The sequence below is a fragment of the Trichoderma atroviride genome, chromosome 3, assembly GCF_020647795.1.
Source record: "Trichoderma atroviride chromosome 3, complete sequence".
Taxonomy (NCBI): domain Eukaryota; kingdom Fungi; phylum Ascomycota; class Sordariomycetes; order Hypocreales; family Hypocreaceae; genus Trichoderma; species Trichoderma atroviride.
In genome coordinates, this window is record NC_089402.1 from 88,623 (window position 1) to 111,371 (window position 22,749).

A 22,749-nucleotide genomic window follows, 5' to 3' on the forward strand; every position below is an offset into this window, starting at 1 on the left:
CATTTAACATTGGCCATCGCAGACACTTCTTACTCTGGCTCTAAATCTGCGTTTTGTCTGTCGAATAGAAGGAACACTGGCTTGTGAAGGGCCAACAAGTGACGATTCAGCATCCTAACGGGGTGAGAGACGTTGATGTATATAATGAGAAAAGACGATTTAAGTGCATCGCTGTGCCGCATCACATGACTATTAATGAAAGGCAAGCGGAAAGCTGAATGCACAAAACGATACCTGTTGGATAGTAACATAGTCCTGCTTATTTAAGTGAAGCCTTGTTCTCCAATTCCGCATTATAGAATTAGCCTGGCCGAAACCGCTACCTAAAACCTATCGTGGCAGGCCGGCGGTGTTTTCTGCCACTCTGTTGAGTACTACAGCACCAGGAGCATCATGTATCTTTGCATTAGTCACTTATTAGCCTACTGGTCATGAAGACACTAAGCTTGAATCTATTCTTCAGCCAAGCTAGCTACCATTATTACGAAGTTCTTCGTCCAAAGAGTTTACACCAGTGACGAAACGTTTTCTTGGGCATTTTGAAGACGTGGTTGTGACTATAGCCAAGGCTCAGCTGTGTTTTCCAAGCGTCTCCAGATTCGATAGTTGCTTCGGCAATGGGTAGTTTCTGAGCCAGCAGTAATGATCCCTGTCGGTTAGAAGATGATTCTCCTCTTTGATGTAGGGATACAATTATTTGCGCAAACCACTGGCATTCCTCCTCGAGCTCGTATACGCTGGATTTATCTTTTGAATGGATACATGTATTCAGACGGCTACTGTATATCATGCAAATGTAATATATAACAAGCGCGTCGTAATACTTATTTCCATAAGTTGGATCATTGATTGGTGTCCTGCTGGGTTGTATATAAGTGTGATACCAGTCTTGGAGAGACGCTCGAAGTTTGTGGGCTCGAGATATAAACTCTGTAATCGCTTGAAGTGGCTGGTCGGGATTATGGCAAATCACGTCGGTAAACTCTTTAAGCAGAGTGGGTATGGTGACGAAAATCAGCATTATGGATATAACCATAGTACTTCTTTCCGGCACAAGAGGATCGTCCGTGATAATTGATAGAAGGACCGCCTTCCATGCTGGATGATCAAGGAAACAAGCTTCATTGTTTAGTATTGCTTCTGTTGCCTACTGAGATTCAGCCTCTATTTTCGAGATAACGTTGGGGATAGTAACGATCTGATAATTACCATTGGCCCAACATAACCCAGGAAAAGACATTTCTCGAACTCGGATTGATAGCTCAATGGACCTCGTAACTGTATTAAAAATGTAGCTCCTGCGGTATGCTTTATCCATGCATCCTCTCGACTAGGATTTAGAAGCTGCACGGAAAAAAAAAAGAAACAATTAACCAATATTTTCCATAGTCTGCTCGAGACGCACTTACTTCATAGAGGCCTAACATTTGCGTGGCGCAGAGGAGCTCAGCTGTAATACGCTGAGAAGTAGAGTCCATCGCATCTTGTAACTTTAAGAGCGCTCTTGAATAAGCTGAAAGAGCGAATAGCTCCCAGTTTCTGTCGTCGGGCGTAAGCAAGCACCTAACGCGAGCTAAGACACAATCTGTAGCGCTTCTTATCAAGGCGCTTTGCTGGTAATGCAAGGGTATATACTGAAAATATGACCAATTTCTTCCCGTGAAGAAATGCGCTATAGTTTGAGGGTTTTCAAGAAGCCTTTGTCCAGTATACCGGCCAACCCCCACGGAAGTTAATAAAGACAGATCTAGAAAGTGTAGATTTGTTTTGGAGAGAACCGCTGAATATGTGGAAGCAGGGGCTCGCAAATATGCTGTGTCTGTCTGGATGTAGACGCCGTCAGGCTTGGTTTGAGACGCTTGCTCTGCCATATTAAGTATTTGTATTTGTTTGCATTCTGCTGCTCTTTCATCGCTTGGTATAAAAACAGGAAGCTGTCTGCTATTGGGATGCCGATGTTTAGGTTCTGCCTTTCGCTTCTGAGCCACTTTCTGCATGATTTCGCGCCTTATTTTAGCGCGATCGATAGGCGAAGTAGTCGCTGGATTTATCCAAACGAGATTGTTAGACATTGTAAAGATGAAGATTTGTCCTCATATAATACCAGCTAGAAAAAGGCGAAGTCTGGGATGTAGGAAGAGCAAGAATCTATTTGAACTGCGCTATTGGAGGTAAGTAGGTAGTAGTGCGCCTGTAGTTAAGCACCATCGAGGTGGGGAAACGGTCAATGTCAGAACCTATGCAGATGCTACGACATGTGGCGAGGGGGGGATTGGTAAGCCTGTTAACAAGTTTTAGCGCTCACTTTATAAAGCCATTTTGAGGCTTAGAAGAGTGCGTACCTAAATAAACGCCAAAGCATTAAAGTCTCAAATATGTTACCTCTTATTCTGTCGAAACCTAGACAGTAGTGGATGACTTATATTCATGCATATTAACAGAACGTGTGAAGCCATAGTGATCAAGTCGTTCACAAATAATAGATACATAAGCCGAAATTTATGCAAATGTTGGCATGTTGGTGCATACATCACTCCAAACGTTATTGCCACTTCTCTCATTTCGATCATTATCAGACATGATATTATTGAAACGCCATTCAGGCTAGGAAGCCTTTATAACGAGAACACTATCCGGCTAAAGAACTAAAGCGGAATACGTACGTATGTCCAGTGCCTTGGCATAAGCAATTATCGCATAAGTTGTCATCTACATATAGCTTCATATTCTCCATCCCTGGTTATCAACATAATCGACGGGAGTCAAAAGGCCAGTCTTGATATCGTATACATAACCAAAACACTGATCAGCAATCCTCTTAGGCACATATGGAGAAGTCTTCAGTATATGAAGGTCATCTCTGACGCTTTGCTCAACACTGTTCTATGAGTTAGAAAAGTCCATTGAGATAAGAATAAGTGCTTCTATAGAGGATTACTCACTCGTCAAAAGCACCAAACACCATATCATCAATCTCCGAATGATCTGGCAGGCGGCTTTTATGGGCTTCTCGAACCTCTGCCTCTTTGAACTGGCTCGCACCACAGTCTATGCAGGGAGCATCAAGTCAGCGTATAATCTTTACCTCGATATCAACGGACGACGTATACCTGTATGGTGAATCACTATAACACTCTTGAGTCCAAGAAAAACGTCAAAAAGCATCACTTGTTGCAAGGCGGGGGCAACACGGCCGGCAGGATTGCGCGAAATAAGGACTTGATCTGAGATATCACACACGTTAGAGTATAGCACGATAGAAAAATGACGACTTTACATGCCCTCGGGTCTAGTTTGCAAAAATTGATCCGGGTTGAGGCGAAAATCGACGCAAGTAACTTTGTAAGTCAGTCTTTGGGTTCTTTGCCATTATAAACGGCTATGAACTTTACTCACTGACAAGCGTGGTCTGAAAGACACGGCCGAGAGCCACCTGCTCGCCGATTGTAGGCGCAGGACTGTGAGTTTCAGAGTATTTCCTGTCCAGCAGATGTTAGAAGTCGCGATAATAGACCCTAAAATATCGTAAACTTGCTTGTTGCGCTCAAGGAGCGTTTCGTGGAAAGAAAGAGACATGGTGCTGGAGCGAGCTAAGTAACGTTATCTTTGATCTTGTTGAATTAAAGCAGAGATATCAGGCAGGTTCTTGGCCATTATTTATACGCTGAAGAGTAACACCCGTGTAGCTTGATGATATACAATGACGGAAATCTATGATCTGTAATCATCTACGGCGTGTTTTTAGCCTCATATTCATGGTCTATCTTGCCTTGGTGATTCTTCACAAATGGTTCTCGCCTTTCGTTCTCTTTTCCAGGGTGCTTCTGCCTCGCTTGGATTAGCACTTCGTCCTAGCATTCCAGTTTGTTAACTGATGTAAGCTGTTGTTAGCGCCTGCAATACTTGTAACCTCCCTTGCCTCCATTGCTCTAACCCATTTTTGGGAATTGTACCCTGGTCGATTTAGCGTTCGTTTGCACTGCTACTAACCAAAGTAGCTGACCAGTTTGCCATTTACAGTAACCGTACGCTTGTACTTTTTTGCCTCGTGTAACTAAGAACAACAGACCAAGTTTCTCCTAGCTGTATTTTGCTTGTCGAGTCGCGGGCTAGTAGCCAGGACGCCGCTGCTCCGTCCAATCACCAAGGCCTTCTTGTTATTCCGACATTGTTCGGTCGTATTCAGATGGAATGATTTGGAATCGAGCTTGTATTTGTTATCCGGCCATTTTCTCCATGCGCCTTAGATTAAGTACAAATACTGCTATGCTACGTAATTGGCCATGGATTGGGTCTGTCAAGTAAGCGCATTTTACTCATTCCAAGCTCGTGAAAGCCTCCGCCAGGAGACAGCTTTGCTTCAACTTCGATTCGGCCTTGTCTTTTTTCACATAATTCCATCATCTCAGTAGCGGGAAGTTGTTGAATTGAGTGGATCCATACGCGCGATTCATATGGAAAAAGGGAAGAACATTTCTCTCTCCAGGTCTTGCCATGCCTGCATCAAGGCTAAGCGGCGCTGTAAGGCCGGAATACCGAGGTGTGAACGATGCCGCATCAAGGAAATAGAGTGCTCGTACGTCAATGAGCCACTGGTCTCCCACTTGGATGATAAGCAGTCTCTTGCAAATGGTAGCCCTAAGATCCATGAAGATTCACAAGAGAGCCGACTTCTGGAATCTCGTCAAAAAATAACATCTCGTGATATGGAATTCTTCCACTTCACACATTTAAACGCTCCTTTGCGTCTTATTCGAGAATGGTGTTATTCGAAAACGACATATGCTAGTCCAACAGCATGTGAACCTACCTTACCTTTTATGGAGTGGGGACAAGATCTTGCAACTGTGAACTATCTTGCGGCTCAATTGAAAGCTTTCCCAATCACGTTCTCACGAGAAGCAAAGACTGTTTTCATTCATTCCACTTTATATAGCCGATGGTTGCCAAAGCATATCAAGAATGCATACGCCATTTGTCGAGCATATTCGTTATCAATAGACAATGGCGCAGACTTTCACTACGGGACTCTACATCAAAAACTTGACGAATTGATCAAAGAATATCCAACATTAGACTCATTCAGCGACCTGCTAGCTTCTCTTCAAGCTTTATTACTCTATTTGCTTATATGCATTTTCCACAAGGACCCCCGGCAGAGGGGATTTGCAGAGACACATATCGTCACTCTCAACCAGTGGACACGCCATGTGTGGGAGCAAGCTCCAAACAAAATATCACAAAGACTAAGCAATTGGGAAGCTTGGGCTTTTGCAGAAAGCGTTCGTCGCAGCATCATAATCTCATATATGGTTCGAGGGGTCTACCAAATCGCAAAGTTCGGCTTCCATCCGCATTCAATGTTTGTTGAAACCCTGCCATTCGATCGACACACATGGCTTTGGGACGCGATATCTACAACAGACTGGTCTTCACTACCGAGAGATCCTCTGCACTCAATAATCTCGTATCGTGAATACGTCACGGATTTTGCAAATCAGCGAATAAGGCCAACTGGCTTATTCGAATTGCTACTCTTGGTTATACGATATGGGAAAGAACCAATTTATTATCGGCTTTGTAATGGCTAATGTAAGGGGCGGAAAAAAACATCATAATTATATTGTAGGAGGGTCATGGCCATTGCTTAAAGTATCAGTTTTCTATTGGTCTACAATTTCTCTAACTCAGACATGTGAAGAACTTGAAAGTTTACCTTTTACGCAATCTGCTTAGTTTCCATTTCTCTGACTTAATTTCTGGCCCTCGAGTTAATTTTTCACAACCACAAGTTGCTTTCAACACCATATGGAGACCAACCTAGCGTCCAAATGGGTTACGTATGGAATAAGAGCGATTTCCATTTCTCCGGTCTCTATTTGCTCATAAGGACATTGTTACTGGCCTTTTCATGTCCATGGGGCTAGCATACCACGTCAAGTTAATTAGATATGCAGAAATCTCTAAATGGCACTCTGTTTGACTACTAATGAGTACTGGCGAACATAGAGAATCCTAAACTGTGACCAGTTTTATATGATACACAGTGATCACTTGAACACAAGCCTCCACTGACGGGACGTTTTCTTTAAACGCCACTGAATCCATTGCTGTACGATGCGTTGCTAGATCCAACCACCCAATCATCGCAACATAGAGCTTCTCACTTCCTCCCTCTCCCACGTCTCCTGGAATTTCATTTGTTGCAATATCCTTAGCAACACCAGTACACCCCTGAGACCTCTTGATCACAGATGAAAAACCGTCAAATGTGTCAATAAAGCTCGAGTTGTAGGAAGAGAATATCGCAATCTCTGTCAATACATTGTTGAATATTTGTGGATACATCTGTGGAGCAATGGGTGCATAAAGCATTCGAGGAGCGCCTAAGGCGATGAGATCAAGGTTCATCTGAAAGGCTGCAAAACCTGTAGATTGTTCGAACTTGACACAATGTTGAGTTGCGATCCAGTCTATTGTCACCAATTTTGAGAAACATGTTCATTTTGGTCACGCTGTAACCCGAAGCGCTTACCGATCAATAGGTACACTTTGTTTTGGGACTCAATGGTCTGGCCCCAATGGACTGCTCGCACACCGTTTTGCTGCTTTAGTGTGGGGAGCGTGTCATTCCACACGCTGTTAGTGAGTAGTGAGTGAGGGTTGATGGTGATGATAGGCTGTACATCAAAAATGATGATCTCCATGATTTGGGAAGCCATGGTAAAACAGTGTAAGTTCGAATCGACTATTGAGTCCCCAAACGCTTTTCTACTCAAAGAATAAAGTTATAGTGATATGTTAATGTTATATCTAGAGATGCGTTACCATGAAATATTCTTTATCCTGAACTACGCCAATATGGATCATACGGGGCCGCAATCCGCGACGCCGGAGTAATAACTCCGCCTCTGGCTCGCGTGGACATCACTGACCGCCGGGAAGCCGTAGTTATATAAAAGGTAAAAAATAATGTCAATAATGAGTAATATCATATACGGGTGTTGGTTTAATCATTTGATCTTACGTACTCAGAATGCCGAATTGCAGCTGACATCTGAATACCTAGTAATTAGTCTATCCCTTCTGTGCGCCGCAACATCTCTTACCTTGGCCTGGTAACTTTCCTGAATGTCATAATAGGCTGTACTAGATTTAGGGTTATGGATAACTATTTGGTAAATACCGAGATCGGAAGATTTATTGAAACTCGCACGATTGCGTGAGTAGACTAAGAGTCTAGGAATCTGATGCACCCGGACTACGGATCCCGGACCCCGAACGAGTTATGCCATGATTGCCGCCTTAGGTCCTCGGGAGTCTCAAAAAACTAGCCGGGATCAAATGCCCGTTCGAAAAAGCGGCAATTAAGTTTCTATTTCTCTTGGTACTTGATTAGATCTCAATGAGCCGATTTCATAGCTGGGTAGGCGGGTGACAGAATCCGGCTGTCTTGCTCTGCTGAATCCAGGGTCCAAAAAAGAAGAACATAAAGGCGCTAATTACGTGCTGTTATTGTTGTTGACTCACTCACAATTAACATCCCAGAGGTTTTCATCATGTCTAGTGGTGGAATTAATGCCGAGGGCAATTTTAATCATGGAAATGCCATCCCTGGACCTGAGGCAGACAGAGTAATGCCTTTATTCTCTCTGCAAGGGAGAACGGCCATTGTGACTGGTGCAGGATCAGGAATCGGGCTTGCTGTTGCGCAGTCATTTGCAGAAGCTGGTGCGAATGTTGCTATATGGTACAATAGTAACAATATGGCTGTTGAGCGAGCAGCAGAGATTGAGCGCGACTATGGGGTGAAATGTGAGTAACAACTGCACAATTATCGTGGGTCAGCTATGCCTAACAAACTTCAAGGCAGAGCCTACAAAGTCAATATAACATCGTATGAAGAGGTACAGACGGCAACGGACGGTATTGTCAAAGAATTTGGAGGCCGCTTGGATATCTTCGTCGCCAACTCGGGTATTCCTTGGACCCAAGGCCCTGCTCTCGAAGGAGATATCTCGCACTATCACAACGTGGTCAATATCGACCTCGATGGAACTTTCTATTGTGCGCGCGCTGCTGGAAAACACTTCCGTCGCCAAGGACTGGAGGGCACGGATGCAAACGGTAAAACACTGGATCAAAGCTATAGCTGCGGATCTTTTATTGCCACTGCAAGCATCAGTGGCCATATAGTCAACATCCCACAATTGCAAGCGGCTTACAATGCAGCAAAAGCTGGCGTAATTCAGCTTTGCAAATCTCTCGCTGTTGAATGGGTTCAATTTGCGAGAGTCAATTCTGTATCCCCTGGCTACATCGCAACCGAGATATCCAATTTTATTCCCCAAGAGATGAGAATTATCTGGAAGAACAAAATTCCCATGGGGTGAGTAATACCCGAAGAAAAATGGCGATTGTTCATATTATACTAATTCGAAAGTCTAGTCGGGAGGCCCATGCAAATGAACTAAAGGGAGTTTTCTTATTTCTGGCTTCTGATGCTTCGTCGTACATGACTGGTGCCGACCTCGTTGTTGATGGGGGATATACTCTAGTATAGGTTTACCAGAATGAGACGCTTACAGTATCACCTCTTTGGGCACAATTGACACCTTTTGTTGTCGATTTGGGGCTACAAACTTCAAAACTAGTATATTATACGTACGTATTGCCAAATCTAAGGTGAGTGAACTTGTTAGAAGTAGTATCTGTCGCGAGCTTGTGCGTAAGTACCTAGACGAGTAAAGCAAGTACATAATGGCTACCTTCTACGAAAACGCCATTTATTTGATGCTAGAATGACTTTGCGCCGTTAAAAGGAAAAAAAAAATACCTACTCACATTATGGCTTTAGAGAGAAAGATGATAAGTTTTTATAGTATGGTATCTGTAGGGTTCATTGAGAGGCTGCGCAGTCCTTACAAGAATTGGATTCTTATGTTTTTTACATCTGATATACACTATCATTGCGGCATCTTTTCAGTGAGAAGCAAAAACTAAACAACTCCCTGGATCAAAACTTTGATGACATTCTCGTTTCTCTCTCGCACCAACTGAAAGGCATCCTTCGTGTCTTCGAACTTGAATCGGTTTGTGACCAATGGTCTCACGTCAATCTTTCCGCTAGCGACCAGATCAACGGCAGTTGGATAGCAGCCTGTCGTATAGCGAATGGAGCCACGAATTGTGAGGTCGCGAATGCATGCAACAGTGATTGGGAACTCCACAACCTAAGATTACGTTAGTAGAGGTTTACCTTGAGGAAATATTGCGCATGAGCTAAGAGCCCTACCTCCTGGCCCATGCCTGCTTGAACATAGGTGCCCCCTTTCTTGGTCAAATGAACTCCCGTTGAGATGCAGCTTGCAGCACCCGTAGCCTCAATCACAACATCCGGGCCATCACCAAGATCGAACTGCTCCTTGATCATTCTGGCCAGCTCTTCATTCCACTCATTGTCAGTCTTCACAGTAGCTGGCTTCTTGGGCGGCAAGAAAACTCCATCGGCGCTATAGCTTTTTGCGAAATCCAGTCTCCCCTGACTGATATCTACCCCAATCACCTTCTTTGCGCCGTAAACCTTGGACACTTTTTGACAGAGGACGCCAATGGGGCCACAGCCGAAGACGACAATGGTTTGGTTGGCTCGCACATTGCCTACTTTAGTCATTTGTACAGCACAAGCTACCGGTTCCACTAGAGCTCCTTGCTCCATGTCCATATGATCTGGAAGAGGAACGCAATAGTCAGCCGCGACTATGTAGTACTTGGCGAGCGTACCATCCCATGGTGGGGTAGCAGCAAAAACAGTTTCGGGGCACAAATTGTAGGATCCAGAGCGGCAGTAGTCACAGCTATATATGTGGATTAGTATGGAAATTCTGCGGCTGTTAAATACAAATAAACTCACTGTCGGCATGGTACACCGGGTTCGATCGCGACACGGGTCCCGACTTTGAGATTTTTCACGGCAGAACCCACTTCCACAACAGTGCCTGAGCTTTCATGACCCAGAATTATGGGCGTAGTCAGGACAAAATCTAGCTCAAACATTAGCACAGTTTATAGATTCCAGATCTACGATGTTTATTCTAATCTTCTGTAGATATCTCACCTCCGATTCTTCCTTTATCATAGTAATGCAGATCCGAGCCGCATATCCCGGTTTGAGCAATGTGAACTCGGACATCCCAGGCATCCCTTAGTTTAGGAATTGGCCGCTGCTCGAAACCTGCGTCTCCAATAGCTCTTAGCACAAAGGCTGGGTTCTCTTCCTGTAATGACCTATGAGTTAGATGGAAAGATCGACAAACGTTAGGTTTTTGTAAGTCTCACAGTAGCGTGTGCCATTTTAAAGCGTCGGACAGCTTGTTCGTAGTAAGGACGGGTGGTTAACTCAATCTTTGACTAGCACAATATAGTTTGGTGTTTACAGGACTTTATGAAAGTTGGGTTTTGTTGCATTTCAGCATTTTTACTAACAAGTTATATTGAATATACTGAGGTGGGTGATTGCAGTCAATATTGATCGGTCAGCCATGTCTGGAACTCCTCACGCGGGGCTTTGCGGTCCGGCTGACTAGCAGATTACGGGTTACTAAACTCCGAGTTCTCGGGAGAAGTAGTCCGATGGCACAAGTTCTCTTTTATTGATCATGTCCGTCACGATTTTAACCCAAAAAACAGGCGTTCGGGGGCCGTCTGCCGAATTTTGAATGAAAACCTTACAAAAAGCCCCTTTCATATTGTTCAAATATGTTTTAAGTCAATTCTGGTCATCGCATACCAGTTTCTCCTTTCGACCAATTCTCTATCAGCTGCGAAAGCAAAGGAAGCACTTCGAAGCAAACTACATTGTGTCACGCAAAAGCATTTTCACTTTATCAACATGAGTTTATCCAAATCCAACTTCCAGGGAGAGTCATCATATCCAACTCTGCCGGATAGTGTTATGAAAATGTTTGACATGACTGGTAAGGTTGTCATTGTCACTGGTGGCTCGGGGGGGGATTGGGTACGAAGCAGCTCGAGCGCTTGCAGAAGCTGGCGCCAATGTTGGTTTACACAGCGATTTTGGCATTTGCATTATGTTTTGTTGGATCTGACTGTGTGTCCAGGTTGCTCTTTGGTACAGCAGCGCTACAAATACTGACGATCTTGCGGCCACGATTGAGGCAGATTTTGGTGTCAAAGCCAAGGCTTACAAGTGCTCTGTCGAGAATTTCGAAGAGGTTCAAAAGCAAACTGCTGCTGTGGTGAATGACTTCGGTCGACTTGACGTAATGATTGCAAATGCAGGCATTTCTCGGCCGGCAGGTACGTACAGTTCTCATGCATCTGTATACTTTTTTTTAACAAGCTCTTTAGGTGGCATAGATGACCCCATCGAGAACTGGGAAAAGGTGCTTGCAGTCAACTTAGACGGAGCTTACTACTGTGCGAAATTGGCAGGAGAGATTTTCCGAAAGCAAGGATCTGGAAGCCTCATCTTTACAGCATCCATGTCTGGGCATATAGCAAACGTTCCACAGCGTCAGGTAGGTCCAGCTATTATATGCTCCAGTATTTCTTGCTTCAGAAACTCTAACCAGCGTATGTAGGCCTGCTATAATACGTCTAAAGCTGCTGTGATCCATCTTGCCAAATGTCTCGCAGTGGAATGGGCAGACTTTGCACGTGTTAATGCAATTTCACCGGGCTATATCAAGACTCCGATATCTGCCGGGGTCCCCAGTGAGTGGAAAGAGGAATGGTTAAACCTCACGCCAATGAGACGTGAGGGGGATACGAAAGAGCTGAAAGGAATATTTCTTTACCTTGCGAGCGGCGCTAGCACTTTTACCACTGGAGCAGATATTGTGGTAGATGGAGGATATTGTTGTCGGTAAATTCTTATATAGCGAGACTGGACAAGAAGACTTTCACTCTGCGTAATATTTGACATGAAAATGTGAGGCTACGAGAGTTTCACTTAATAGATACACGCTATGTATATGCGATTGTACAAGGCCAATGGCCAGATAGGCAGATGGTAAATGCGGAGCTTTTATTAGAGACTAGGAAGATTCTGACGCTGATCTGAATATAATCCAAATGTCTTGTACATGCCGGTACGGTGAGAACGACAACTTGAGTCAAGCAGCTAGCTTTTGAACAACACCTGTCAAGGTTCTAATCATACGCGGACATTCGATTCATAAAATCCGAGATAGTTGATTCTTGCCTAATGTTCGTACAAGTTAGGAAAGGATTTTGACATGGATAGATCTAGACTCTTGAAGCTATGCTAAGTCACTTACAATTCGTTTATATGATCAGATTGTGCAAAGTCCGATCCAAGTTCTGGCCACATCATCGGATATAGACTTGTCAATTGATCTTGCCATGACTCTTGCGTCGGCCCATTTATTTCTTCTTCATTTGAGATATATGGCTGGGTCAGAGATGTTACGACCCGAAGACAGCGACCCGCTGTAGGATTCAGCCGCATCATGGATTCTAAAATTTTGGTGGATTCATGAACCTGGTCACGCCATGCTCCAGCAAGATCTGAATGCGGATTATTGCGCAAACAGACAATGGGAATAAGGACTGCTTGAAACAAAAAGTATAACCCATACCAGGAAACCATCATGGTCTGGGAGTTGCCAAACCAGAATCTTGAGATGAGTTCGATCGACTCGCTTGATGCATCTAGACAGCGTTGGAATGCAATGTCAATATTGCCCAGGTCCTCTGAGCTGTCTTGGTCTTGTCCCCACTCCGAACCGGACATAGCCCGTCTGAGGAGAAATGGACGGTACGCCAGGATGCGCAAGTTGCGATACCGCCATTGAAGCGTGGCATGACTGAAGGCATATTTGGGCGTCTGAACAGCGGACGGCTGAAAGTAATGGGGCAGTGAATTCAGCCACGGTTCGATTGATATATCATCCAGCGCAACCATTTCCTTTGCTGTTGGAAAAGAACTTGATATCATTCGTTCGTAGATGTTGTAAGTAGCCATATGAAAAGAGCACTGAGCTCTCAAATGGGAGTATAGCGTAGTCGCATCTGCTGGGGGCGGACTTTGTGTTGTAGCCGTTGTGAGATCCTATATGACAAGTAAGCTGCGCGCCTTTTCTCAGACATCTAGCGATACTAACGGCATCGTGAACATTTATTGGTAGCTCGACATCGACTCCACTTTGTGGAAAATCGAATGGCCTGGAAAATGTGATAATACTTCCCACATCAAATGCATACAGACACCACCAAACTCTGCGTCGCATTTCTATGATCAATGGTTTCAGCGGCCAGGCCGAGATTTCCTTATGGAGGCCAATTCCCATAGCGTTACGTCGTGCCAACCCGTAGTAGTTGTAACTCGAGTTTGGCTTGTTCCCCATTTGTGCATAATTCGACATTAGTGTCAAGGCCTGAACCAGAACCAGGTTACCAGTTTCCAATAGGTCAAATGAGAACCTTGCTTTTGCTGCTTCAAACAGTCCAGTGTGAACATCCGTCCGCTGTGTAGCAGTTGACCATGCCCCTAGAGCAGCCACAACATACAGTAAGACTTGCCAAGCATTTCCGCTAGGCCGCGGTATAATTTCCATGAACTGAGCTCGAAATGTAGCTTCGTGTATGATGGGGTATGAGCGATGGTAGAGTGCAAAGTAATCGTCGATATAACCGTCCAAAGCAGATAGAGACGTCATGGCGAACGGTATTGTGGATATCCTTGGGCTTGATGTCCCAGAACGATGGCCATTGTGGCCTACGGTAATGCGCAAGAGCGCAGCACCCGAAGCAACGCCTAAAATATGTCAGCGTTTGTCTGGATAGAAATTTGGAATAAAGCGGGTGTAGGAGAGGGGGGCTATACCAAGATAACCACTGCCATCTGTGTCGCTAGTTAAACTTCCCATCCCATCAACAAACCTTTGTCCGCCGGGCTGGCTACTTCTTTCATCCCATTCAAAGCTTCCTGATGCGGGGGGCCTTTCCAATGAAGTCATGATATTTCGATTAGATTGCGATACTCGCCCTGTGCAATGTGTGTGGGGACTGTGATGGTTGAGGCTTGCTGAGTGAGCAGTAATTGTGCCGTATCTTGTCTCTGGTAACTCTACGTCTCTAGAGTGCAGTAAGACGAAGTCTTCTTGAAGAAGTAGACTTCGTTGAGAGATGACTGCCTCAGTTTCGTTGGTTTCCATATGCTCAATTGACTGAGAGGGGGGTGTAGATGGAGTTACGGTCTCTCTGTCGACTGTATTGTCTTTGGAGAGTGACGTGGAAGATTCATTCATTTCTTTGCACTCTTGCTGTGGCTGAAGTTCTCTTAGCAAGGCATTTGCCCTGGCGAGTTCTCCCTCGACTTGTGTTAGATGCCTATGATCTAATTAGTGAAATACTCTATCCTAGGTGAAAAGACCGACATCACATACCTCCTCGTTAATGGCGTCCTGCCTGGCCTTTCGTAACTACATACTCTACGGTATTTCTGGCACGTAGAACAACAAGGAAGCAATCTATCACACTTGAGATGTGCAACACTAGTCAATAGGCCGCTCAAATGTGCTCGGGACACGAATCTTTACCTTGGATTTCTTTCTGCTGCATTCTTGACAAGCTCTCCGAGCAAAAGTTCCGCGCTGATCACGCCGGTCTGTCTGGCCCGGCTGCATCTTTAACAAGTTTCACGGGTGCTCGTAGCAACACAATGGCTGTGCGCGAAGTTACAGGCAACGTAGGTAGGATATCATTATAGCTCGGGCGTTATTTCCCGCTTATGGTGCACATTATTGACCGCAACGGAATCCGACGTCCGGCCGCCGCTCCACAGCCACAACCACTGTGTTCTACAGAGTGCTAGCCACATAATTTTCTGCGCTTGCTATAAAACAAAACGCCGCAACAGACGATAGGTGCCATGGAAAGCTCAGAGGTACTACCTCACCGTTTGTTTGTACATGAGATAGCCGAAAATACGTGGTTCCTGAAGAATATATGAATTTATCTGCCATGTATTAATTACATATCCCGAGACCTTTTCTTGCATGTTGGCTCATATTAAGCAGTGCGTTTGAAACTCGCCCGTGCAAGAGCGTACGCAAGCTGTATCGCTGCGAGCCAACTTCGAGGCTTCCACAAATCTAGACCAGCGCCCAGCCGGGCTACCCGCACCATACTCTGCGGCGAAAAATCTGGTGGTAGTTTCTTTGCAATTGCCATTACCTTATCTCTATTTTCCTTCGCCTTTTCCCGGTGTGCCGAGCTGAGTAAAGTCATGAGTTCTTTCAAGGTTGGTTCGGTGCAGTATGCCGGTTGCCCAGCCTGTTGTCGCCATGAATCTTCCAATGGCCCCGCGTTAAATGCGTCAAACCCCATTGCTTCCAACAATTCCATCACAACTGGCACAGCTTTGTTGTCATCTCCTGCGACAGGGAGCGCCACTCTCTTAGGCGAACCTTTTGGTCTCGCACTAGAAGCAATGTTGAGCGCGATGATATTATTCAAGGCTTTCACAACAGGGAACGAAAGAGTTTCTGATATCCAGACACTCTCCGCCATACCCTCATCCACCTGTTGAATGTTCCCATCACGCGAAGGATAATAATTGCAGGCATCAACCAAGACCATGCCAGGGCGCATACATGAATGTAAAATCGGCTGCAAGGGGAGAATACCACTCATGGGCACCGCCAGGATAACAACATCCGCTTCGGATACTGCTCGCTCGAGGTCCAGTGCTTTAGCACCTGTCAATCTCTCTACTTCATAGAGACTGCTGGGGCCTCTCGAATTGCTGATGCTGACCGAATAACCGGCATGAACAAGTTGTGTTGCCACGGCTGTGCCGACTACACCAGCACCTATGATGGCAATCTGGCGTGGTATAGTGGTTGCTTGAGATTGGGCAGTGGTAACCATTTTCTATGGGAAGAGGGCAGAATATTGTTGGCGGAGGAGCGCTTTTGGTGTATACAGATTAAATAGTAAGTAGAGAATTTGAATTAGAAATGAAAAGTTTGGAGAGATTTATTTCAAGTCTCAAGTATATATACCTAGACAGAAAGTCCAGTTGACCCGTCAGCCAAATTGACAAATACCTAGGTAACTACTATTATTCCTTTTATTAGAATTACAGTATGTAACTATGAGTAAAGCTATTATAAAGCTACACCAGTTTCCTCCGCCAGATTCTCCGCACCGCCGCTTACGCAACTTGACATATTCTCCGCAAGGTTGCTACTAAGAGCCTTATCTTAGAACTTAGAACTTTTGGAAGGTATCCTTGTCATATATTTCTATACTTCAATTAAAGTTTTGTCGTGTAATATATCGTGAAGAAAGTCTCCTACTTTCATCATCAAGTCTTCCCTTAGCTGATATGCTTCATTCTCCAAACGAGCCAACCGGAAATGCCTCTCAATAGCCAACAATTCATGTAGTATATTTAAAGCCGAACTCGCCTCCTCTGTTTGGAATTTGCCGTATGCAACTGTTTTGTCTTTGTTTTCATCAGTTTGGCTAGAGAGAACACCTCCATCACTCATCTCAATCCAAGCAAGCCGTCTTTTCGCGTCTAGGAAAATTTTATCTCGATATGCTTCGTTCTCATGCCATAATATCTCTTGCAGAAGTAGCTTGGCGGCTAGAGATCTGATTTCCGTGACATCAATTCTCAAAGTCTCTGAAGGCTGCGGGCGCGTTGATAAAATTGTGTCCCAATGTTGCGCATACTCTTTGATGTTTATGTGGCTCCGTTTTAAAGTCCAAAGTCCTGTGACGAATACATCTGGAATGAGACACGCCTGGCGCTGTAAACGCACTATGCATGAATCATGAAGCTCCTGTCTATAAAACTGAGGGCTAACCTGTCTCGCTAACTGATCTAAAACCTTGGAATTGTATACTCGGATGATGTTGAGTTGACATGCGGTTTGTCTGAACATCAGAGACGCAAACCTTTTAAGCGGATGTTCTGCTCGAAGCTTTTGTTGAGCCACGGAATATAAATGCCTAATAAAAATACCTAGGAGCTGATTTTGTCCGGTCATTGTCATCTCGTACATCATATCAACGAGATTCCATGCTAGATCAATGTTGAAATCTTGGATCGCATCCTCCAGTTGGATAAACACCTTGCGAATCGCTAAACCAGCAAGAGAGCCATAGTTTAGAGAAAACAGTTCCATTGCAAGAGTAAACGTCTGGTACATCTCTATGCTTGAAGAGCATATCCTGGTTTTTACTTCGCCCATTTCAATGACACCATTGACCCAGTTAGAGATGATTGTTAACACTTGCTGAAGTGCTCGTTCCGAGGTGTGGACATCTGGTTCTAAAGCAATTATCGGAAGCGAGATATCTCGCCGCTGAGTTTGCTGCGCAATTCCAATGCCATTGATGTCCTGCCGTGAGAGCAAGTATTGACTTCGCATCCGCTCTGTCAGATGCTGAGTCCCCGGGGTGGTCGCTTCGCGCTGGGCTCTCTTTGTAAGCCCCCATTTTTTAAATTGTTTTTTATACATTTGCCTCCTTCAAATAGAATTAGTATTATGATCCCAAATAAACATGTTCTTACATACGTAGCCTTAAATCCATATGTATACTCCATGTGTGTCATGATTTCGCGTAGTTTAAAACCCTGTATCTGATACATACTCCAGACTTGAGGATAAATGGTGACCCAGTCTGGCGAAGTCCTTTCTGGTCTCCTAAACTGATCCATGTTTTCCAAGGAGACCTTTGCAGAAGATAATTGGGTGCCTCGTGGCAACAAAACGCGATATGGTTGAGGGGCTGGCAGTCTCGAATCCATGGAGACGGAGCTGACCCTAAGACTGGTAAGACAAATAAGCGGACTGATGTTTGCTATTACAACCAACAGCTTCGTGAGCAAAGTGTCATTGATAGCTGTAAGTAAAGCACGGATATCATCAAGTACTAACTTGCGGAGAAATCAAGTCAATGATGAAGAAAGTGTGCGGAAATGTTTCCCCAATAATACTGCTGATGCGGACCAGGAGAAATCCGAGAAGTGATGCTAGTGGAGATTACAACTAGTGCTGGTTTCCGGGATGTCACAGCCAATAAGAAGAACAGAAATAGGAACCATGTCCAGTGGGTCTTGTCAGCAAGCGAGGCATGATGGAACGGACTTTGACTTTGTACAAAGTACTAAAGGCTACTCGGCCGCTTAAATGACTATCTATGTTCATAGGTTTCAAGAAGATATCAAGCAGATGAAACTACCAAATTTGCAATTATTACAGAGATGTTAGTAAAACCTTGAAGATTAAGTCTGGGGTACTATACCTAAATACAATGTTACATAGGTTTACCTACCCAGTATATAAACGTGAGAGAGGTGCTGTCATACTGCCAGCTTTTGTTCCCGTTGCAATGGTGCTCTGCTCGAGTCAATTTGTACGCGGATAGATGTTATCGAAATTATACTGCTTGCTTGAATCCAACTTGGGTCTCTTGCACGGAAACAATCGGCCACTACAGTTACAGATTCGATGGCAACGATGGCAAGTTAGTAACTTGGCTTTGAGCAACTCAAGTTACAAATATGTTTCAGTCACTAAATGTCTGTAAAAGCAAGCTGAATAGGAAGAGCCCTCACTGTAAGGTAATGACATTTGAAAGGTGCTCCAAAAGTGCTTTTTGCTGTGAATTGCACTTCTGATTTAGCTAGATCTTTGGAAAACTTTACTATTAGACCACGTCCAATCCAACCATCTCCGCAAAGGTATTGGGAGGAGGAAGCATATTAAACTGACCGTCTGGCTAAGTAAACAAATTACTAATCTTGTAGCGACACTGCATCAAGGATCCGCTTATGGCAGCACACTAATCTACGCTTGGAAAACGCCACTCTTGGCGAAACACTCAAGTTAGGGTATAGCTAACATAATCCTAAATCCGTAGTTGTAGCTGTGGGAAAATATAAGTCTTGTGTACAATATTAATCCTCCTAGATCAGCCAACTGCGACGTCAACTGAAAACTCCAAATGCATTTCGTTATTATTGAACGCCCGGATTTAGGCGGCGCAACAGGGTTAGACACCCAAGGCAGGTCATATGCTGCCAAAGTTACTCGTAGTGGATCGAGACGGCGACGAGTACTTCAGTATCAACAGCAAAAGTTATAGAGGCAGGCGAATGGAGTTCAAACTGTCCAAGGGCTTCGACAGGTTCAATAAAATACCAGTCAGCCCAGTCCTCACAATATACTATCATCCGCTCGGAGAGATCCGTTTTCTGCAAGCACATTTGTAACCCCAATCAACACCTTTGAGGCCGGTCTATTTGATTACTGTAAGAATCTCACCAGCAACCTTTGTATGAAACGTTTTGAAGTAGACTAAGACAGACTGTCGATGCTAACATGCACTAAGTTGTCCAGGTAGTGGTTCCATACGGCAAAAGCCACTGTGAGCACTTTACGGACAATCCCACGTACCGAGATGGCTTGAAACGGGAATTCTTACCTCTTGTTCTGACCAATATTGGATTGTTGAGTGGCGCTTTACTTGCAACATGCCACAGTCTCTTGATTCAGTCCCAGAATTCAGTATACGAACAGCTGGCCATTCAGTATAAGGTAGCTTGTCTAGGTCACCTGAATAATGCAATGCCATGCGGGACCGACTTTATAGAGGATTCTACCGTGATCCAGGCTCTGCTTCTGGCCTCTAATGATGTGAGTCGGGGTCATGATGGATGTGTTCAGGCTCCGCTCATAATAGACATAGTACGCTGCTGGCGAAAGAACTACTGCACAGCTTCACTACAACGCAGCATTGCAAATAGTGCATCTACGGGGAGGAAGCCAAGCTTTAGGCTTGAATGGCTTCCTTTGGAAACTTGTTAATATATTTCCATGCTGCAAGGATTTAACTGTTAACTGAGGTGTGCTAAAACTGAGTCGAAGTCTCAATCTAGCTAGAGAACTTCCTGGACTGTCCTCGAAAGAGAGAAAATTTTCCTTTAAATCACGACATAACGAAGTGGAGAACTCTAGAATAGGCAGTTACCTATTTAAGAATGGATGTACAAAAGGGAATGTTAGAGACAATAGTAAATGTGTTATATGAAAATATCTACAGCTATTTAAGTAGAGGTAATGCTACTTTCAAGAACAAATCCCCAGCACCAACAAAGAACTTACACACGAGTTATATCTCTTCATATCGCTCCAACTTTAAGCATGACGTCTGGGCCAACTCCAGCTTTCCCACCAGGCTCCTGGATTCTTGTCACCGGCGTGACTGGCCACATTGCCTCTCACGTAACCTCACAGCTCTTGCGGCGTGGTTACAAAGTTAGAGGCACCGTCCGTGATCTTACTTGCGCCTCCTGGCTGGTTGATGATCTATTTAAAAGTGCTGCTGTAACCGGGAACTTTAAACTTACTCTGGTGTCGGATTTCGGCGATCCAAACGCCTTCAAAGACGCCGTAAAGGGAGTCTCCGCTATTGCACATATAGCCACCCCAAATAACTTCGACTCGGACCCATCGAAAGTAATTCCGGTGACGGTTGGAGCTGCAACGTCTATATTGGAAGCTGCTGTTTCTGAGCCTTCCGTGAAGCGGTTTGTTTACACTAGCTCAGTTGCCGCCGCTGCGACACAAAGGCCCGGCAATCATACGCATGTTGGACGAGATACGTGGAACAACTGGGCGATCGAGATTTCCAATGCGCCGCCACCTTATGAAGCTTCTCGGGGATCGGCTGTCTATAGCGCAGCCAAGGCCAAGGCAGAGAAGGCTGTATGGAATTTCCTTGAAGAAGAGAAGCCGCCATTTGCTATCAATGTTGTAAGCCCATTCGCTACGATTGGACCAGTGTTGCACCCCAATCAGCCTGGCGCTACATCTTTGTGGATCAAGGAGCTACTACAAGGAGACTTATCATCTACAAATATAGTCCCTAACTGTGAGTTCGATGGCCTTTATTCTATGTCCAGGTTATGGAAGGTTATTAATTGTCTATTTGCTACTGGCCAGTCTACACCGTTCATGTACACGATGTGGCTTTGTTACATATCGCAGCCTTGCTAGATCCAGAGGTCAACGGATGTCGTTTGCAGGCTTGGGCAGAGCCAGCCAACTGGAATGACTTGCTGAGAACTTTACGGAAGCTCTATCCCAACAACACAAGCATAGCCTCTGATGTCCCACACGAAACAGACATTGAGTTGACGACAGACACGACCGAATGTATATGCTTGTTGAAGAAATGGGGTGATCAAGACGGGTTTAAAACAACTGAGGAGGCCGTGCAAGATACAATTGCTCATTGGAAATTGGTCTAACAAAGTATAGTCTGTAAAGATTCTGTCTTGCTGGGCGTAATGACATAATTACGTCCGAGTGGCTGCGGAGACTAAGCCTCATGGGCAATTAATACCATGACATTGCTCAGGTGGGACATGTAATAAAAATAGCAAAAGATCATTCTCAACATAAATTGGGCTTACATTCTGATCGTATATACTGCTTGTATCCAAAGATTGGCTATTAATAATGCGATAATATTACGTTTTGATTCGTAATATATTTATCTCTCAGCATTGCAATAGGTTGCATGCATCTTTCATTGCCGCCTGACAAGCTATAAAACCAGCAACGTATGCCATAGCTATACCTCGACATTCGCTCCTAGGTCAGTTCAAGTCGACTCTCCTCGCAAAATTTAACTGTCGCTCTCTCCTTCAAGAAAAACCCATCTAAACCATGAATACTTGCATTCCTGAGACAACTATTGCGGGAGTCACGGTAGTTGACACTCCTATTGTTCAAGCTGCTCAAAAGTATGCTCGCGCATACCTGAACGATATGGGTTTTAATCATGTAATGCGTTCATGGATACTTGGAGTTGTCGTTTACAAAAAGCTTCGTGAGAAGAACGCTGTCTCGGAAATTGATCTGGAGGTACATGCGCTGAGTGCTATTCTTCATGACCTTGGCTGGGATGTAACAGGTAAACTTATTTCCAAGGACAAAAGGTTCGAAGTTGATGGTGCGGAAGCTGCTTGTGCTTGGATCAAGGAAGAACAGCAAAGTGGAAGAGCGGAACACTGGGACGATTATAGGCTTCGGCTTGTGTGGGATGCAATTGCTCTGCATACTACTCCCTCGATAGCGCTGTATAAAGAGCAGGTGATTAAGATCTGTGCTCTTGGAATCTCCGCAGATTTCCGAGGCCCAGGTTTAGACAAAGACGGCACGATTTCTGAGGAAGTATTCGATGCTGTCAATGAAAGCTTTCCTCGCCTGGATCTTGCTGACGGAATCCGCAAAATTATATGTGGCTTTTGTCAGACCAAACCGGAAACTACATATGGTGTGTACACTATTTCATGTTATTCACGTATCCCTTATCTAACACTATACAGACAACTTTCAGATGGAGTTTGGCAGGAGGTATCTTGAGGGTTATAAAACAGAAGGTTCGCTTATGTGTGATTTCATCCAAGCAACTGCTAAATGAATGTTATTACAGTAATAGAGAGCTCGGACTAAATATTATGTCGGCGCTTGTTAACTGAAGCATACGGGGCTCCAATTAAACTTGATAACTTGATCAATATTAGTTAATCAGCTATGTATCTTCTAATAACCATCCGAAACCATCTACAGGGTCTCGAATTCGTCATCGGGTAGCTGTCAGATGGGATGCATCATCCAAATTCCGTGAGCAACGTCGCGATAAATGTCTATCCTTGTAGATACTCATACTCTT

At 44.5% G+C, this 22,749-nt stretch overlaps 10 protein-coding genes across 11 annotated transcripts; 5 read left to right on the plus strand and 5 right to left on the minus strand.

Moving 5' to 3' along the window:
* Positions 1 to 2,721: 2,721 nt before the first annotated feature.
* Positions 2,722 to 3,576, minus strand: TrAtP1_005243 (uncharacterized protein; the record flags this gene model as incomplete). The annotated part of the gene is made up of 5 exons (XM_014088986.2): positions 2,722 to 2,878; positions 2,943 to 3,048; positions 3,111 to 3,224; positions 3,397 to 3,479; positions 3,536 to 3,576. The coding sequence occupies 5 exons, from the start codon at positions 3,574 to 3,576 to the stop codon at positions 2,722 to 2,724; spliced, it is 501 nt and encodes a 166-aa protein (XP_013944461.2).
* A 2,439-nt stretch (positions 3,577 to 6,015) lies between these two features.
* Positions 6,016 to 6,722, minus strand: TrAtP1_005244 (uncharacterized protein; the record flags this gene model as incomplete). The annotated part of the gene is made up of 2 exons (XM_014089470.2): positions 6,016 to 6,473; positions 6,536 to 6,722. 2 exons carry the CDS (start codon positions 6,720 to 6,722, stop codon positions 6,016 to 6,018), a joined length of 645 nt encoding a protein of 214 aa, XP_013944945.2.
* An 837-nt stretch (positions 6,723 to 7,559) lies between these two features.
* On the plus strand, positions 7,560 to 8,563 carry TrAtP1_005245 (uncharacterized protein; the record flags this gene model as incomplete). The annotated part of the gene is made up of 3 exons (XM_014089469.2): positions 7,560 to 7,815; positions 7,870 to 8,389; positions 8,449 to 8,563. The coding sequence occupies 3 exons, from the start codon at positions 7,560 to 7,562 to the stop codon at positions 8,561 to 8,563; spliced, it is 891 nt and encodes a 296-aa protein (XP_013944944.2).
* Positions 8,564 to 8,892: 329 nt separating this feature from the next.
* TrAtP1_005246 (uncharacterized protein) lies at positions 8,893 to 10,535 on the minus strand. The gene is made up of 5 exons (XM_014089468.2): positions 10,339 to 10,535; positions 10,118 to 10,277; positions 9,914 to 10,043; positions 9,296 to 9,857; positions 8,893 to 9,233 (listed from the first exon to the last, which is right to left on the minus strand). Exons 1-5 carry the CDS (start codon positions 10,351 to 10,353, stop codon positions 9,000 to 9,002), a joined length of 1,101 nt encoding a protein of 366 aa, XP_013944943.2. The 5' UTR covers positions 10,354 to 10,535; the 3' UTR covers positions 8,893 to 8,999.
* Positions 10,536 to 10,891: 356 nt separating this feature from the next.
* On the plus strand, positions 10,892 to 11,891 carry TrAtP1_005247 (uncharacterized protein; the record flags this gene model as incomplete). Its single annotated transcript, XM_066112634.1, has 5 exons — positions 10,892 to 10,976; positions 11,044 to 11,057; positions 11,121 to 11,319; positions 11,371 to 11,540; positions 11,604 to 11,891. 5 exons carry the CDS (start codon positions 10,892 to 10,894, stop codon positions 11,889 to 11,891), a joined length of 756 nt encoding a protein of 251 aa, XP_065968719.1.
* A 137-nt stretch (positions 11,892 to 12,028) lies between these two features.
* On the minus strand, positions 12,029 to 14,751 carry TrAtP1_005248 (uncharacterized protein). Of its 2 annotated transcripts, XM_066112635.1 has the most exons (6): positions 14,586 to 14,751; positions 14,433 to 14,524; positions 13,871 to 14,376; positions 13,149 to 13,801; positions 12,303 to 13,096; positions 12,029 to 12,226 (listed from the first exon to the last, which is right to left on the minus strand). In XM_066112635.1, the coding sequence occupies exons 1-6, from the start codon at positions 14,670 to 14,672 to the stop codon at positions 12,175 to 12,177; spliced, it is 2,184 nt and encodes a 727-aa protein (XP_065968720.1). In that variant the 5' UTR covers positions 14,673 to 14,751; the 3' UTR covers positions 12,029 to 12,174. The 2 variants fall into 2 exon arrangements, with proteins under 2 accessions (XP_065968720.1, XP_065968721.1); XM_066112636.1 differs by having other exon boundaries at positions 12,303 to 13,801.
* A 306-nt stretch (positions 14,752 to 15,057) lies between these two features.
* TrAtP1_005249 (uncharacterized protein) lies at positions 15,058 to 16,020 on the minus strand (the record flags this gene model as incomplete). Its single annotated transcript, XM_014089466.2, has 1 exon — positions 15,058 to 16,020. The coding sequence occupies exon 1, from the start codon at positions 15,916 to 15,918 to the stop codon at positions 15,058 to 15,060; it is 861 nt and encodes a 286-aa protein (XP_013944941.2). The 5' UTR covers positions 15,919 to 16,020.
* Positions 16,021 to 19,162: 3,142 nt separating this feature from the next.
* Positions 19,163 to 19,843, plus strand: TrAtP1_005250 (uncharacterized protein; the record flags this gene model as incomplete). The annotated part of the gene is made up of 4 exons (XM_066112637.1): positions 19,163 to 19,194; positions 19,269 to 19,318; positions 19,399 to 19,703; positions 19,814 to 19,843. The coding sequence occupies 4 exons, from the start codon at positions 19,163 to 19,165 to the stop codon at positions 19,841 to 19,843; spliced, it is 417 nt and encodes a 138-aa protein (XP_065968722.1).
* A 313-nt stretch (positions 19,844 to 20,156) lies between these two features.
* On the plus strand, positions 20,157 to 21,319 carry TrAtP1_005251 (uncharacterized protein; the record flags this gene model as incomplete). The annotated part of the gene is made up of 2 exons (XM_014088936.2): positions 20,157 to 20,940; positions 21,012 to 21,319. Exons 1-2 carry the CDS (start codon positions 20,211 to 20,213, stop codon positions 21,317 to 21,319), a joined length of 1,038 nt encoding a protein of 345 aa, XP_013944411.2. The 5' UTR covers positions 20,157 to 20,210.
* Positions 21,320 to 21,740: 421 nt separating this feature from the next.
* TrAtP1_005252 (uncharacterized protein) lies at positions 21,741 to 22,497 on the plus strand (the record flags this gene model as incomplete). Its single annotated transcript, XM_066112638.1, has 2 exons — positions 21,741 to 22,350; positions 22,403 to 22,497. 2 exons carry the CDS (start codon positions 21,741 to 21,743, stop codon positions 22,495 to 22,497), a joined length of 705 nt encoding a protein of 234 aa, XP_065968723.1.
* Positions 22,498 to 22,749: the final 252 nt, after the last annotated feature.